The sequence below is a fragment of the Pinus tabuliformis genome, chromosome 7 (genome assembly GCF_031772625.1).
Source record: "Pinus tabuliformis cultivar Carrire ecotype Pingquan chromosome 7, CPIR1, whole genome shotgun sequence".
Lineage (NCBI taxonomy): Eukaryota > Viridiplantae > Streptophyta > Pinopsida > Pinales > Pinaceae > Pinus > Pinus tabuliformis.
In genome coordinates this window covers 1,678,815,337-1,678,827,723 of record NC_142293.1, presented here as the reverse complement: position 1 = coordinate 1,678,827,723, position 12,387 = coordinate 1,678,815,337, and the positions used below count along the sequence as shown (strand labels likewise).

The 12,387-nt window shown below is 39.7% G+C and overlaps 1 protein-coding gene across 1 annotated transcript in view; it reads right to left on the bottom strand.

Moving 5' to 3' along the window:
- Positions 1–2,372: 2,372 nt before the first annotated feature.
- LOC149254903 (uncharacterized) overlaps positions 2,373–12,387 on the bottom strand; it is a 233,874-nt gene continuing 223,859 nt past the window's right edge. Inside the window, exons 8-9 of the mRNA XM_089457142.1 lie at positions 3,465–3,556; positions 2,373–2,864 (exon numbers count right to left, since the gene is read on the bottom strand). Coding sequence (XP_089313268.1) covers positions 2,801–2,864; positions 3,465–3,556 — 156 coding nt within the window. The 3' untranslated portion in view covers positions 2,373–2,800. The remainder of the gene's footprint in view (positions 2,865–3,464; positions 3,557–12,387) is intronic.

The window sequence follows — 12,387 nt, the reverse complement described above, 5'->3', positions numbered from 1 at the left end:
CGACCTTTAATTTTGAATTAAAATATTCGTATCTTTCACCCAGGGGATACTATCCTAAATCTTTCAACAAAGTAATCTAGGATATCTTATGCATGCATATGCAATTTGGGAATAACTTAAATGATCATTTTGGTGAGGGTTTTGAACATTATTTCTGAGCAACTCACTTGAGCAATAGTTGTCTTTGGCACTCAAGAGAAATGTATTGACCTTTATAGTGTTGATGCCAAAGTATTCCTCTGGAACATAGTGATATATTTATCTCCATCACATGTGTAAGCAATAGTTGTCTTTGGCACTCAAGAGAAATGTATTGACCTTTATAGTGTTGATGCCAAAGTATTCCTCTGGAACACAGTAATATATTTATCTCCATCACATGTAAGCAAATGGTCTGTAGAAACAAAGTAATGGTCATGTATAAGATCAAAGCACGCATTGTTTTCAAAATGCTACAAAAAGATTGGTGGACCTTATTGATTCAGTAAAGACAGAGGATGTTCCCGTGTAGGAAGAACTGTGACTAGGAGCAAACTTGAAGATTGCATGCTTGATAATGATTCACCGAAGAAGCAATTGACAACAAAATTTACAATATAACCTGTAGTTGGGTTGGTGCCCATGAATTTTTGTTGAGTTGGTGCTCAGCTAGAAGATTGGTATCTCCTGTAGGTTGGTGCCCATGAATTCACTGAGTTGGTGCTTAGTTAAGGGATTGTTGTATCTCATAGGCTAGATTCTACGAAAGTTTCAATTGGCACTGATAAAACTTGATTGTACTCTTAATATTAAAAAGGTTTTCTTTCAATTATAAATATGTTGTGTTCATGTTTTCATTTTTGAAATGATTAATTGATTGGCTTGCTAATTAAATTTTAGTTAATAAATGAAATATTGATTCACCCCCCTCTCAATATTTCCAACATATACACCTCACATGCAGTTGGTTTTATCTTTGATGACCATACAACATTTTCTTCACACAATCAACATAACTTTTCAAACCTAACTTTTTACACTGAAAATCAATTGATCCTAGTTTCAAGTGATTTGAAACCCTTTTGGCTCTTTGATTCATTATGATGGTAATCTCTTGCTCTATCTTTGTTAGAAACAATCCCTAGGTCTTCATGATGTTATAGACTCCATTGCACCCAAAGTGTTGGGTTGCAAGAGTGGAAACCTTGTCTTTGAAAGGCCTGAGACTCTTTATACAGCTTCAAACACCTAGGCTATAGTACCATATCATGATAACGCAAACACATAAATTAAACCAAGATTGGATAAATAAATAATAAATCGAACTCTAGCTTATAAAGGGTTACAAACTAGTCAATTCAATCCATTTTGATTCATTATGATGGTGATCTCTTGCTCTATCTCTATTAGAAACAATCCCTAGGTATTCATGATCTTATAAACTCCATGGCACCCAAAGTGTTGAAGTTGCAAGAGTGGTAACCTTTTCTTTGAAAGCCCTGAGACTCTTTATACAACTTTAAACACCTAGGCTCGAGTACCATATCACGATAACACATAAACGAAACCAGAAATCAAAAAAAAATCTTATAAAGGGTTACAAACTAGTCAAATCAATCCATTTTATGAATGTGGAATAGAACAAGAAACACATTAATGTGAAATAAAGCATAAAATAACTTACAATCATAGTGACTTTATTAATGCCTATCTAATATCTAGTTAATCATTATAATCTAACATTACTTTGATATGTATGAGTTGTATACGATAAGACAATACACTACCACACTTTGTTGTGATAAAGTTCATAACCTACATGTTGGTCCAAATATCTAATTGATGATTATAATATAACATTTACTTTAACAAGTATAAGCTTTGTACCATAAGACAATACACTACCACACTTTGTTCTCATAAAGCTCGTAAACTACGTGTTGCATCAAAGGGATAAGCATCCATATCATGCAAAAAGTCATAACAATGATGCCCAATTGACAAACTCCTCTTTGAGATGAACCATAAGGTAAGGTTCGTTGTATATATCTCTTGGAGAAAATATTTAGACAATTTTCAACTTCTGGGGGGTGTTTAAGCAATTGACAAAGTGTTTATCACTGTGTGTCCTCAGAAAATAATTCTACGAGTTTTTCCAACGAAGTGGGAAATAATGAAAGGACTACTTTTAGTGATACACGCTGGAGACGTTGATTACGAAATATGATTTATTTGTTACAATTTAGTTACTATGTTACTTGCAAATCAATCATCAATGTCAACCAATCATGGAATCATGACATGGAGGCCATACCAACCGAGGAAAGCATAGGGCAGATGAAACTGAAACTGAACCACATGAGGAGTTGCATGCCATTTTTTATGCAGGTTCATAATAGAAAAATATATAATTAAAACATTAAACATGTTTTGTGTGTTCTGAGAGAACAAGAAGTGGAGAGCTGGATCCTTGAAACAATAAAACAGAGCACTTTTTGCACGTCATCGAATAGAGAGTATAAGCATCTTTTACCGTTTGAACAAAGGAAGCTCATAGAGAAGCATGTTGATCCATGAATTGCTAAGGATGATGGGTGAATATGCTTTTATTAAAAATGATTAGTTCTAGTTGTGTCCAGGAAAGATGCATATCCACCCACGCCAATCTAAAATTATCAAATTGTGTCATTACAAAAATGTTACAAAAATCATATTGTATTAAAACCACCATGATTGCTCCATAAGTTGTGCTTCCCCTTTGGGTTTTTTTTGGAGCTATAAAACTGAAATAATGCCCACGGCAATGTGCCATGTGTAGACTTCACAACTCTGTATGATCAATGCTTACATCCACCGAGAGATTAGGTTCATTCAAATCTCGGTACCTGACATAGACTGAAAATTAGTTCAAACTAGCTTGTATATATTCACATGCAAACACAAAGCCAAACGAAGAAAATTCAGCAACTTCAGCAATAAGTTAGTATTCACCACAGAATAGAAGTGATTGATGATGACTCGATAATCATCATTTCTATTAGTGGTTTAATTTATAATATAGAACTAGATTGATAGGCAACAAGAAGATAATCAAGCTCATCTTCAAAGGGGTGTGCAGTGAATTAGCTTTTCCTCATATTTTCTTCTCATTTTGTGCAAGATGGCTTATCATGAATGCACGTTCCCTAAAGCAGTAGTGTATCCTTGGAAATAGCGTCTCTGTTGATTTTATTGGACCGTAGGCACATTTCAATTCAGCGACATAGATAGGGAACTGACAAAAACTAGAGCAAAAGGAAACACAATGACGACAACTGCCCATTGCTTATCAATATTTGGTTCTTTTGGATTTAAACATCAATATGGTTATTATTTAGTCAGGTTTCCTCATATAACTTGTTCAAAATGCTCAAAGAATGAAATTCGTTTGAGAAGGAATGCTCCATAGTAAAATAAAATAACGATATAAAGGTAAAGAAGCATACTTCACAGGGCCGCAATGCTTGCTGAGGTCATGACATAAAATATCTTCAACACCACCCACACTCACAGTCCCACTCTTGATCTTTTCAGCTAGCTGCACATACAGAACAAATCAAATTAACATCTCACTCAAAGAACTACTACACTAAGAACAAAATTAATGATACAGTCCCTCATACCATATTTTGCTGGAAGATAAATTAAAGGTCATTTCATACATACTCTATATCTTTAAAGTAAACTATGTTACATTTTCCAATAGATTAAATTAGAACAACCTCCTGTGAAATAAGTGAGTAGATCATGAGCTACGTTAACAATTAACACAAATTTTAGTCTAAGATAGTTTGATTTGCCCTAACATAAATTCTTAACAGAATCCTGTATCAAGATTCAAATCAGCCATAAATTAAATGAAACTCATCTTAATTTAGCCAGTCATAAATGGCCCCGAGTCTGACGATAATTTCACTGATGAATTTCCATCTTTACCTTGGAATTTGTCAGTGTTTCTGTTAAGGGCAGGTTGGATATCTCTAATTCTTCCCTCAAGAAACTTCTGAGAAACCTTAAGGAGACTTTATCAAGATAATTTCATTTAACTTGTCAGGAAATAATACATGTTTGTCCAAGGCATGAGTCTTTATGAAGAGAAATTTCAAATACAAAGGAAAAACCCTCCTTGAAAACAAATTCATTACTTGTTACCAACTAATCACTGTAATTCATTCCTCACTATAATCCTCTCTAATTTTAAGCAATTCTTCTTCGAGAATATTCAATACCTCAAAAGATTTATGCTCTAGATTCGTGTTCCAATATGTGATTAAAGCTATTTTATGTGTTACCACCAAAATGAGCCTTTGAAGAATCGAGTCAAATGGCCTCAACTGGACAACCAAGGAATGGTGCCACTGTCACCATCAACAAACCTAACTACAATCGGTTCATCATACTTCTAGGTGGTATTCCCTAAGACACCAGATCTGAACCCACTGAAATCTGCAATAACATTAACTATATCCTATGTTCCACCAAGTTTCCGGGACAGGGGAGTGCAGGCCCAGGCAGATGCACAAGGGGAACATGTGGGAGAAACCCCAAATTTTAAGGAAGTTCAAGGGGGATGGGGGGACATCAAGGTTCCTGGCATAGGGGTCCCCATCTCTAAAATTATAAAAGTAGAAATTGTAATGACAAAATCCCAACAATAACAATTCATCCCACGCAAACTTGTGCAATCCATTGGAAACACTATAATCCTATCAATCATGAAATCTTGAAAACTGTTAAGTATGCTGAATTCTGAATGGGATGTGAAATTCTACTTTCTCCATATGAAATCCAATGAGGTTGGAAGTTAGAAAATCTCGATTTGACAAGTTAAGCTTTTTCTATCTTATTTTAATGCTTACAGGGTGATATTGATGATGACGATCCCAATATAGGCATTGATTTTGCTGATATGTACGTATTTATTGTAGCGTGATTTTTTTTTATGCTAGATTGTTGAGAAATCTAGGGCATCAAGTATAAGGTGATTTCTCTGAGAGACAACTGGTTATGAATGCTTTTTACTTCTTAGGTTAGAGTCTTCTCTTTAGGTTATATTGTGTTCTTCTTTCATCAAACAATTACCAATGCATAAACAATAAAGGGACAAGAGACACAGAATGTAGGCTATTCGCCAAGGCCAAAACCTCTCCCACTTGAGTGGAAAACCCGCATAAACTCTTCTTATAGAGACTTCAATTGACGAGTACGAAGACCAAGACCCTTAACCTAGTTGCCACTCCAAGACCAAGACACCAAGCCTTCTTCCTCTTCCTTGAGTCAACAATAGTCAAACCCTTTGCTTCTTCTTCTTCTTGGCTTTCCTTCAGAATTTCGACCCCTTGATTTAAGTCTGCAACTTCTGGTTCCAAATCAGAAACCCTAGTTTGTATAGTTGACCAACTTTGGCCCTTAACTAGCTTCTCTTTAGTAGGAGACTTCTTCCCTTTAATTTGACTTCCTCTTAACTATTCCTTCACCCAATTTAGTTACCTATTGATTGCTGTAACTTTCTCGACCTCCTTGCTGCAATTTACAGGTTTGTAACTTCGCACTAGTGGAGATACCTTTGGCCCAAAACAGTCCCAAACAATGCTGGAATACTTTGCAATTTCAGACCTATACCTCGCACTTCAGACTATGATGACCGAAAATCTGCCTCTAAAATGAAGCCAAGCACTCGTATTTGTGAGAATTTCTGAATCTACACATCAGAAATCCTACTGCAATCATTGGTTTATCATCTCCTACTTGTTTTTTTCATTCAACAAGTTATTTAATTACTTAAACAGCGATGAAAACACTATTGCAGCCTAAACATATATATAGATCATGAACTGAAATAAACTCAGACAATCACACAAGGGACACTGTTATTTTTGGACAATTTTCCCCGGAAAAACCCAATTCGGGAAAACCAGTGCAGCATATAAAGAGTTTGTATTATTAAGCACATGTTTGAATACAACTAGGGTGCCAAATGTAGCTCACCCAACAAAGAATAAACCTGGCAGAAGTACCTCTATCCAGAGACAAATATTTTGACAATTCCAGCAACTGGATGATCAAACCCCACAGATGACAATTGATGTTCCCAGTGCTGGGAAGCAATGGTTGCTCCAAGCTCTGCGCTGGAACTGTGTCACCTCCTCTAGGAGCTACATCACCCTCCCAGTGAGCCTCCCTTGCTCAGAAGTTGATTTGCTAAACTGATGCTCTCTCTGCCCCACAGAAAACCCCAACATTGCCTCTAAGGGATTGTGTCAGCCCCTCTAGCTTCTGCGTCACCCTCTCTGGATCAGCGATGTCTCGCCTGTTGTTGCTTTGTCTCTCTTCTATGTATCCTCAGCCTTGGACTCAGGTCCCTCTGCCAAACTGCCCCTCTCACTGCAACTCAAATCACTTAGCTCGACTTCTCAGCAAACCACGCCCTAGAAAAATCGAACTCTTTGATCTTTTGGCATATCTCCAACTGACCCTCAAGCCTCCTCTTATACTTTTCCTGTTGATGAATCAACGGCTGGGATTAAGTCGCTAATCAACGACTAAGATTAAAACAGGCTTGATCCTCGTCACTTAGAAGTTTCTCACCCATATTCTTATTAATACACACTAATATTTTTATTTTCCTAAGTTTAGACTTAGGAACCTATTAAAAATATTAATTACTTTAATAACTCCTCATCCGGGTGGAATTTCTCCAAACGATTTCTGGATTCTTGATATCTCATGTATTCTAGCCCCTCCACAAAATTCTGGAGCTAGAACACATCCGATTATACCCAAAATCAACACTCCCTCTTAGCGAGGAATGTGCTCTAATAACACTTCTCAACAGAAGTACTACACTGATCCACTACATCGGTCCTCTGTGTCGCTGATGCTTGGCCTGCTGCCCTTCATCCACTGCACCGTTGCTTCCTGTACTGCTGCCCATGACTCCGCCACTGCCACTACTACATCTGTATTGCAACTCCCTCTCAAAATGTTGCACCATGTTGCCCATAGCACTGCCACTGCTAACTGTTGCACTGCAACTCAGTTACATCCTAGTTAGTCTGGATGCCTCGTGATCCTAAAGCTACCTCTGATGCTACTCTGTGTTGACCCTCTGCTGCCACTGCGGTGCTGCAAACTGCTTTGTGCCTCTCGCACCGCTACAACATCCACTACGCTGCCTCAAACTTTGGCATTCTAGCAATGCCACTGTCGCTCCATTACACCTCGCTCCAACCGACACCCGTCACTTTGCTATTGTCATTAACGACTCCCATAGCCATATGTGATCCAAGAGTTTGGGCACCTCAAGTATCCTGCCCGTATGTAGTCCTCTCGACTACAACTCCATATCGCCCCACCTCTTCTCCAAAGGTGCATGAGCACTCATGGCGCAATCGTCATCCTCGCATTCCTTGTCAGCTTTCACTGGAGCAACCTTTGATTCAGAAGCCTCCCCCCTTCCCCTTTTTACGGGGGCACTGAGTGGCATAATGTCCCAGTTCCCCACATTTGAAGCATCTGACCTTCGTTATGTCCTTTCTTTCTCTTCTGCTGCCCTTGTTGACCCATCGATGCAAGAGCTACATCCTCCTCCTCCTCCTTCTTGACTCGGGTTCCTTTGATGCTACTCCCTGTCTTTGTCATCCTCCTGAGTTTGCCCAAATCTCCTCCCAACTAGGGAGAGTCGCTCTGCCCAAGATACTTTGGACAAAAGTCTCCCAGTCCTCGGTGACTGCATTTAGGGCAGTCCTGACCATGAACTCAAGATCTAGTGTAGACCCCATAGAAGTCAACTGGTCGTGAATCCCTTGCAACCTGAGAAGGAAGGGATCGATCTCTTCTCCCTTCTACATCTGGTATTGTCTCAGCTGATTTTCTAATAGCATCTTCCGTTGGACGGAAGATCCCTGATACAAGGTGGTCAGTGCCTCCCACATCTCCCTTGTTGTGTTCTTCTCAGCAATGTGTGGTACTATGATCCTTGACCTTGTCTAGGATCATGCACTTGGCTTTAGCCTAGGCCTCGTACTTCTTCAACAGATCAGCATCAGCCAGCTCAGCAACTACCTTCAAGGCATAATCCTTAATGCGATGTTTGTCTAGGATTGCCAGGATCCTGGCCTTCCAGATGACAAAATTAGATGCTCCATCCAATCTGTCTTTATCCCTCAACCCATTCATTGCCATCTCTGCTCAAAAATAGGACTGGTTCTCCTCCCTCTCCTGCTATCAATTTAGCAAAACTTGGATCTGGATTTCTTTGGTGCTAGAAATCCTCTAAGGAACAAGCTCCTCTAGACTCCCTCTGAGTCCTGATTTCCTTCACGGAAATCCTCCTACCAACTGTCGAATCACTTCCTCTCCAATCCTCCTTTGCTGCTGCAACCCAAATCTAGATTTCTTTGGCTAGAAATCTGTCAAGGCAGTGACTCCCTCTACCTCGGCTCTGTCTCCACAGACACTATCCAAGTCAAACCCAATCAAATATCTTCTAGTAGCACAACTTCAACCTCCAGCTACAAAATTTCAACCTCCACTGTAGACCTGAAATTTTCGGCCCTCCCGCAGTTGTTGTTGTTACAAATGTGAGCTTCTTTTAGCCTCCCAAGACTTCCTTAGACCTTCGCTTGGCTTTCTTTGACTTTTGGAGCTTGAGGATGGTTTCTTGTGACCTTCTTGCCTTCTCTTCTTCAAGATCGAACTTGTAGAGGAAAACCCTAGATCTGCTGCAGAAACCCTAGCCTTCTTTCACACATGTGAGAGAGAAATAGCCCAAAACCAAGTCTTCTTCGTCCTCTTCCTTCTTCGTTGCCTTCTTCCTCTTCTTCCTTCGCTTGAATGAGTGAGAGATGAATGTGCTTCATGGAGCTCAAGTTTCCTCCTTTATATAGGCTTCTCAAGGTGGACGTGGCTCCTCAAAATAGGCCGACTTGCCATTTGCCAGGCCGACTTGATCTTGGAGGGTATTTTGAACACTTTTAAGGACAAAAATAAGTTCTTTACAAGTTATAATGTGCCCAATGGGGTTTTCAACTGACGACAATGACTCTCTTGACTTCTTGATCTAGGACAAACCCTAGAAGCACTCAATGCGTGCTTGACCTATAAATTAAAAGACCTTGAGCATGAAACCCATGCTCCAAAAATAATAATAATAATTTTCTTTCACTTTACAATTTACAAGAATCAAAAAGTACATTTCATATTTATGAAGACCGAACCTAGTTACACACTTTTCAACATCTTTAACTTCCAAACATGTGTTTCCTTGCCATGCACTTCGAATCCTTGAGGTTGCTCAATGCAGACTTCTTCATCAATTGTCCCATTCAGAAAGGTTGTCTTTACTTCCATTTGATGAATGTTCCATCCCAATAGAAATGAGGGATCTAATGGTTATGTATCTAGTTGTTGGAGCAAAATTTTATTCATAATTGATTCCTTCCTTTTGAGAGAATCCTCTTGTCACAAATCCTGACATATATTTGCCAATACTTTCATCAACTGCATCTTGATTTTGGACAACCACTTAGAAGTCACAACTGATTTGTCTTTGGGTCTAGGAACAATTTCCCAAATAACATTCTTCATTATAGATTGGTATTCTTCTAACATTGAATTCTTCCATACTTGATGTTCCATTGCTTTTTCATAAGCGGTAAGTTCTGCTTCAATAAGTTTGGTCATGTAAGCTACATAACCTTCATACCTCTTGGGTTTCTTGTTTTCTCTAAATGTTCCTTTTGTTGTTGCATGTCCTTTAGCTTCTTATAGAGTTGATCTCAACCAAGCTCGTCTTTTTTTAGTTTCTGGAATGGGGACTAGCTGTACGGTTTCACTATTAGTTTCTGTAGCATCAGATGGTGTTCTATTCGTGAAACTTGGTGGAGAGGCTAAAACACAGGAGTTCTCCAAAACCCAAAAATCGTTTTTGGAAATTCCACCTAGAGATAGCTCAATTAAAATTAATTGACCATCATTTAAATTTTCTTAAGTCTAACTTAGGAAAACTAGTTAATTAATAGTAATTAATTGAGAAAGATGAGAATTCTCTAGAAACTCACACGGATCGACTTGGAGATGATCTCAGCCATCGATTAAATTTTAATCTTGGTCGTTGGAGTCCTAACTGGAGATCATAAGAAGAGGTCGATGGGTAGATGGAGATACACACAATAGAGAGCCAACAGTGTGAGTTCCTTAGGCAATTCGAGCTAGCCAGCAGCAGAGTTCGAGCCAGAGATATGACGCAGAGCTAGAGAGGGGCAGAGACAATGATCCAAAGGAATCTTTCCAGTTCCAAAGAGGCAAAAAGAGAAGGCTGAATTTATTTCTCCAGAAAGCTGTGCAGAGCCTCAAAGATGACATTCGATTTAGCTGGAGCATTGGCAGTTTCAGGTGCTAATGGTCGGGAATATTTCCAGAGGGCCAGGGCAGAGGATTCCAGACCAGTAGCAGTCAGTTAGTAGCTTATTCGAGGCAGCTCCGAGCCAATGTGATTTAGGTCTGCGCAGAGGTGACACAGAGCTTGCGCAGAGGCAGTTCGAGAGCCAGTTCAAATCACTGGATTGAGCTGAGATTGCTCGTGGAGGGTAAATTCGCTCAATTGATCTTGCTATTATTTCTCTCAGATTGGATAGCCAGTAGGCATCCATAATTTTTGTACTTTGTACTTTGAATTTCACTGTTGCAAAATAATAAAAGCCCTCAGTTGTTGCACCGGTTTTCTCGCATTGGGTTTTTCCATGGATATTTGTCCAAAAATAATTGTGTCAATTTTTTATGTGTGTGCTAGCATTTGTCAAATTCCAGCGTTTTTATTTCCCGTTTATTTTATTTGGTGAAGAAATTACAGTGTGATTAATTCGGTATTTATTAGAAAATTAATAAAATGTTAATCAGTCAAGAGAATTAATTCTAGTTGTTGCATTTCAAGGAATTTTCACATGGTATTAGAGCATATTTGATAAACAAGAGGGTCAGAGTCGAAGGAGGAAAATTTCGCTATTCAGAGGGAGTAGCAGGACAAAATTTTATGGGGTTGCACAGTGCCTAACAAGGCAGTGCGAATTGTTGGAAAAGGGTTTGATCAGTGTTGCAGGAAGCGCCCCCCCCCCCCCCGGATCCTAGGCCGGAATCGCGTCCCGTACGGAAGCGTTCCGGAAGCGCCCAAGGAAGCGCGATTCCGCATTTTTTATGCGCTTCCTGGTTTTTGAGAAGCGTTGGCCCCGAAGCGCGCTTCGGAGGGTGCTTCGGGCCTCCGGAAGCGCCACGCTTCGGGCCCGGAAGCGCACGCTTCACGAGCGCTTCGGAGCGCTTCCGAAAAATCCGCGCGGGCTAAGGAATGACACTTCATTTTTTTTAATTTTTTTTAAAAGTTAACTTAACTTAGCAATGAGGGGGTGGGTTAGGGTGAGTTTAGGGTGAGTTTAGGTGAGGAATGAAAAGCATAAAGCTCCCATTCATTCCTCATTTTCTCACTTTGAGTTTATGAGAGTTGGAGAAGAGAAGAGAGGAGAGGAGAAGAGAAGAGAGGAAAGGAGAGGAGAAGAGAGGAGAGCTTGGAGGAGTGAAGAAGGAGGAGCTAGGAGAAGGAGGAGGAGCTTGGAGCAAGAGCTTGGAGGACTTCATCTACAAGAGCTAAAGAGGTAAGTTCAAACCCCAAACTCCCTTGTTTTTTTGAAAAAAAAATTGTATTTTTCTCCTCCCTCTCCTACTCTTTCCCATTGTTTCTACTTGCTCCTTTATTTACAGGTTGTCCACCACCTATATCCATATTCCAAGATGGTGTTCTTTTGGCTTCTATGTATCATTCCACTCTTGGTTTTAATGATGGCAAGGGTGAGGAATAGAAGGGAAGAGGAAGGGGATGAACTTGATCCTAATAGTAGTGACCCAATGTATGATGAGGAGGAAGGGTTTGAAGAGGAAGGGGATGAACTTGAAGGGGACACTGAAGCACAAGATGGGAAAGGTACATCAACACCCTTGTGGAACTATGTGACCAAACTTGATGGGGGAAAGGGTGGTGGATCTTACAAATTTGTGTGCCCTCATGGTTGTCATGGAGGAAAACCATATTGTGGTTCATATACCCGTCTGAGGAGGCATCTTTGTGGGGTGCTGGACAGTGATGAAAAAAAGGGTTCTGTGGGGGTACAAATTTGCCCAAACATTTCAACTGAAGAAAGAAGAAAATACATCCAAATAGAGATGGCTGCACAACAAAAAAACAAGAAACAAAAAACTCATTCTGAATCAAGTGCAACCTCTAAATTTGGTAGTTGCCCATCTCCTCATGGTACTTCTGCAACCTCTGGAGGTAGAAGAACAATAGGGGATTTCCTTAATGTTGCTGGGAGGGATGATGTG